This window comes from Hemiscyllium ocellatum, unplaced genomic scaffold, assembly GCF_020745735.1.
Source record: "Hemiscyllium ocellatum isolate sHemOce1 unplaced genomic scaffold, sHemOce1.pat.X.cur. scaffold_578_pat_ctg1, whole genome shotgun sequence".
NCBI classification, from domain to species: domain Eukaryota; kingdom Metazoa; phylum Chordata; class Chondrichthyes; order Orectolobiformes; family Hemiscylliidae; genus Hemiscyllium; species Hemiscyllium ocellatum.
Window position 1 is genome coordinate 47,501 of NW_026869122.1, and position 4,522 is coordinate 52,022.

General features: G+C 57.8%; 1 protein-coding gene across 1 annotated transcript in view; it reads right to left on the bottom strand.

Moving 5' to 3' along the window:
• LOC132813960 (rootletin-like) overlaps nucleotides 1–4,522 on the bottom strand; it is a 60,306-nt gene that overhangs the window by 28,308 nt on the left and 27,476 nt on the right. The window contains exons 5-8 of the mRNA XM_060823319.1: nucleotides 4,191–4,335; nucleotides 1,557–1,913; nucleotides 281–474; nucleotides 25–152 (exon numbers count right to left, since the gene is read on the bottom strand). Coding sequence (XP_060679302.1) covers nucleotides 25–152; nucleotides 281–474; nucleotides 1,557–1,913; nucleotides 4,191–4,335 — 824 coding nt within the window. The remainder of the gene's footprint in view (nucleotides 1–24; nucleotides 153–280; nucleotides 475–1,556; nucleotides 1,914–4,190; nucleotides 4,336–4,522) is intronic.

Genomic DNA, 4,522 nt, shown 5'->3' on the forward strand with positions numbered 1-4,522 from the left:
GCGCAGTTCCCCGCTCCCCCATACCGTGCAGAGACTCCTTCCCCTGCTGTAACGTCTCCACCTCAGCCTCCAGCTGTCTCAGCCGGGTGCCTGCCTCCATAACCTGCCTCCCGCTGTCGAATAGCGCGCTCTCCAGCGATTCTTTGGCGCCTCTGCAGTGGGGACGTTTCGGGTGAGGGAGGGGAGACAGAGGGTTTGACTCATTGGAATCCAGTGAGGTTGTTGTTGTATTGGTTGCTGCATTGGTGTACTCGGTGAGGCTGCTGTTGTGTTGCCGTACCTGAACTCCTCCATCTCGCCTCGCAGCCTCTCCATGTCCCGCTCGGCGCTATCCAGATGCACCAGCAGCGCGGCCTTCTCCCTCGCCAATTCCTCCATCTCACGTTTCCGCAGCGCCAACGTCTCCTCCTGGGCACGTGCCACCTCCTGGCACTCCTCTAGGCACCGGGTGACGTCTGACCTCTCCCTGGCCACCTGGGTGTGGTGGAGACGAAAGAGAGGAGTTGTTGTTGTAGTATTGTGATGGGGATGTTGTTGTATTGTGATGGGGTTGTTGTTGTTGTATTGTGATGGGGGTTGTTGTTGTATTGTGATGGGGTTGTTGTTGTATTGTGATGGGGGTTGTTGTTGTATTGTGATGGGGTTGTTGTTGTATGGTGATGAGGTTGTTGTTGTATTGTGATGGGTTGTTGTTGTATTGTGATGGGGTTGTTGTTGTTGTATTGTGATGGGGGTTGTTGTTGTATTGTGATGGGGTTGTTGTTGTATGGTGATGAGGTTGTTGTTGTATTGTGATGGGGTTGTTGTTGTATTGTGATGGGGTTGTTGTTGTTGTATTGTGATGGGGGTTGTTGTTGTATTGTGATGGGGTTGTTGTTGTATTGTGATGGGGTTGTTGTTGTATGGTGATGAGGTTGTTGTTGTATTGTGATGGGGTTGTTGTTGTATTGTGATGGGGTTGTTGTTGTTGTATTGTGATGGGGGTTGTTGTTGTATTGTGATGGGGTTGTTGTTGTATTGTGATGGGGGTTGTTGTTGTATGGTGATGAGGTTGTTGTTGTATGGTGATGAGGTTGTTGTTGTATTGTGATGGGGGTTGTTGTATTGTGATGGGGTTGTTGTTGTATCGTGATGGGGTTGTTGTTGTATTGTGATGGGGTTGTTGTTGTATTGTGAGAGGGGTTGTTGTTGTATTGTGATGGGGGTTGTTGTTGTATTGTGATGGGGTTGTTGTTGTATCGTGATGGGGTTGTTGTTGTATCGTGATGGGGTTGTTGTTGTATCGTGATGGGGTTGTTGTTGTATTGTGATGGGGGTTGTTGTTGTATTGTGATGGGGGTTGTTGTTGTATTGTGATGGGGTTGTTGTTGTATTGTGATGGGGGTTGTTGTTGTATCGTGATGGGGTTGTTGTTGTATCGTGATGGGTTGTTGTTGTATCGTGATGGGGTTGTTGTTGTATCGCGATGGGGGTTGTTGTTGTATCACGGTTAAGTTGTTGTTGCATTCCCGTGCCGCCCGCCCCCTCCCTCCCCCCCCCTCCCCCATTCCCTTTACCTCCTTGGCCTGCTCCCTGCACTCCGCTAGCGCCTCCCTCAGCCGCTCCGCCTCGGCCCTCAGCCTCCCGCTCTCCTCCTCGCATCGCCGCAGCGCCTGCCTCGTCCCCTCGCCCTCGGCCTGGTCCCTCAGGCCGCGCTCCCTCAGCTCGGCCGACCTCCGCTCCGCCTCGGCGGCCCTCTCCCTCGCCGAGGACGCCTCCCCCTCCGCCGCCCGCAGGAGGAGGCCCAGCGCCTCCTTGTCCTCAGCCAGCGCCTCGCTCAGGGCGGCCATCTTGGCGAGGGAGTCCCTCGAGGCAGCCTCCTCCGCCCTCGATCGGCCGAGGGACGCGCTGAGTTCCGCCGTCGACTGCTCCGCCTGAGGGTGAGGCAAGATCGCGGAGTGAGGTGGTAGGTGGGGAGGGTCCCTCCTAGCGCCTGACCCGTCCCGTCACCCTCGCTGACGGATTGAGGGAGGGAGGGTCCCGTTGAGTGAGTGAGTGAGTGAGGGTCTCATTGAGGGTTGAGGGTCCGGTTGAGTGAGGGAGGGTGTAGTTGAGTGAGGGAGGGTGTGGTTGAGTGAGGGAGGGTGCGATTGAGTGAGGGAGGGTGAAGTTGAGTGAGGGAGGGTCCGGTTGAGTGAGGGAGGGTCTGGTTGAGTGAGGGAGGTCTGGTTGAGTGAGGGAGGGTGTAGTTGAATGGGGGAGGGTGTAGTTGAGTGAGGGAGGGTGTAGTTGAGTGAGTGAGGGTCTGGTTGAGTGAGGGAGGGTCCGGTTGAGTGAGGGAGGGTGTGGTTGAGTGAGGGAGGGTGAAGTTGAGTGAGGGAGAGAGTAGTTGAGTGAGGGAGGGTGTGATTGAGTGAGGGCGGGTCCGGTTGAGTGAGGGCGGGTCCGGTTGAGTGAGGGAGGGTGTGGTTGAGTGAGGGAGGGTGAAGTTGAGTGAGGGAGAGAGTAGTTGAGTGAGGGAGGGTGTGATTGAGTGAGGGCGGGTCCGGTTGAGTGAGGGCGGGTCCGGTTGAGTGAGGGAGGGTGTGGTTGAGTGAGGGAGGGTGTGGTTGAGTGAAGGAGGGTGTAGTTGAGTGAGGGAGGGTGCGGTTGAGTGAGGGAGGGTGTGGTTGAGTGAGGGAGGGTGTGGTTGAGTGAGGGAGGGTGCGGTTGAGTGAGGGAGGGTGAAGTTGAGTGAGGGAGGGTCCGGTTGAGTGAGGGAGGGGATAGTTGAGTGAGGGAGGGTGTGGTTGAGTGAGGGAGGGTCCGGTTGAGTGAGGGAGGGTCCGGTTGAGTGAGGGAGGGTGTGGTTGAGTGAGGGAGGTCTGGTTGAGTGAGGGAGGGTGAAGTTGAGTGAGGGAGGGTGTAGTTGAGTGAGGGAGGGTCTGGTTGAGTGAGGGAGGGTCCGGTTGAGTGAGGGAGGGTGAAGTTGAGTGAGGGAGGGTGTAGTTGAGTGAGGGAGGGTGCGGTTGAGTGAGTGAGGGTGAAGTTGAGTGAGGGAGGGTGCGGTTGAGTGAGGGAGGGTGCGGTTGAGTGAGGGAGGGGATAGTTGAGTGAGGGAGGGTGTAGTTGAGTGAGGGAGGGTGCGGTTGAGTGAGGGAGGGGATAGTTGAGTGAGGGAGGGTGTAGTTGAGTGAGGGAGGGTGTAGTTGAGTGAGGGAGGGTGTGGTTGAGTGAGGGAGGGTGTAGTTGAGTGGGGGAGGGTGTAGTTGAGTGAGGGAGGGTCTGGTTGAGTGAGGGAGGGTCCGGTTGAGTGAGGGAGGGTGAAGTTGAGTGAGGGAGGGGATAGTTGAGTGAGGGAGGGTCCGGTTGAGTGAGGGAGGATGTAGTTGAGTGAGGGAGGGTGTAGTTGAGTGAGGGAGGGTGTGATTGAGTGAGGGAGGGTCCGGTTGAGTGAGGGAGGGTGTAGTTGAGTGAGGGAGGGTCCGGTTGAGTGAGGGAGGGTGTAGTTGAGTGAGGGAGGGTGTGATTGAGTGAGGGAGGGTCCGGTTGATTGAGGGAGGGTGTAGTTGAGTGAGGGAGGGTCCGGTTGAGTGACGGAGGGTGTGGTTGAGTGAGGGAGCGTGTAGTTGAGTGGGGGAGGGTGTGGTTGAGTGAGGGAGGGTCTGGTTGAGTGAGGGAGAGTCCGGTTGAGTGAGGGAGGGTCCGGTTGAGTGAGGGAGGGTGAAGTTGAGTGAGGGAGGGTGTAGTTGAGTGAGGGAGGGTCCGGTTGAGTGAGGGAGGATGTAGTTGAGTGAGGGAGGGTGTGATTGAGTGAGGGAGGGTCCGGTTGAGTGAGGGTGGGTGTAGTTGAGTGAGGGAGGGTCCGGTTGAGTGAGGGAGGGTGTGGTTGAGTGAGGGAGGGTGTGATTGAGTGAGGGAGGGTCCGGTTGAGTGAGGGAGGGTGTAGTTGAGTGAGGGAGGGTCCAGTTGAGTGTGGGAGGGTGTGGTTGAGTGAGGGAGGGTCCGGTTGAGTGAGGGAGGGTGTAGTTGAGTGAGGGAGGGTCTGGTTGAGTGAGGGAGGGTGTAGTTGAGTGAGGGAGGGTGTGGTTGAGTGAGGGAGGGTGTGGTTGAGTGAGGGAGGGTCCGGTTGAGTGAGGGAGGGTGTGGTTGAGTGAGGGAGGGTCCGGTTAAGTGAGGGAGGGGATAGTTGAGGGTCCTCCCGAGGGAGGGAGCCCGCCATCCGGCCCTACCTTGGATAGGGAGCCCCTCAGTTCCTCCATTTCCCGAACGGCCATGTCCCTCTCGAGGGTGACCCTCTCCAGTCTCTGCTTCGTCGAGGAACACTGCCCCTGGAGGTTGGAGGCCTTCACCTCGGCTTGTTCCAGGAGGTGCTGGCTGGGAGGGAGTGGTAGGAGGGGGAGAGGGAGAGGCGGAGGGAGAGGGAGGGTGAGGGAGGGATGAGGGAGAGAGAGGGAGGGTGAGGGAGAGAGAGGGAGGGTGAGGGAGAGGGAGGGTGAGGGAGGGTGAGGGAGGGTGAGGGAGGGTGAGGGAGGGTGAGGGAGAGGGAGGGTGAGGGAGGGTG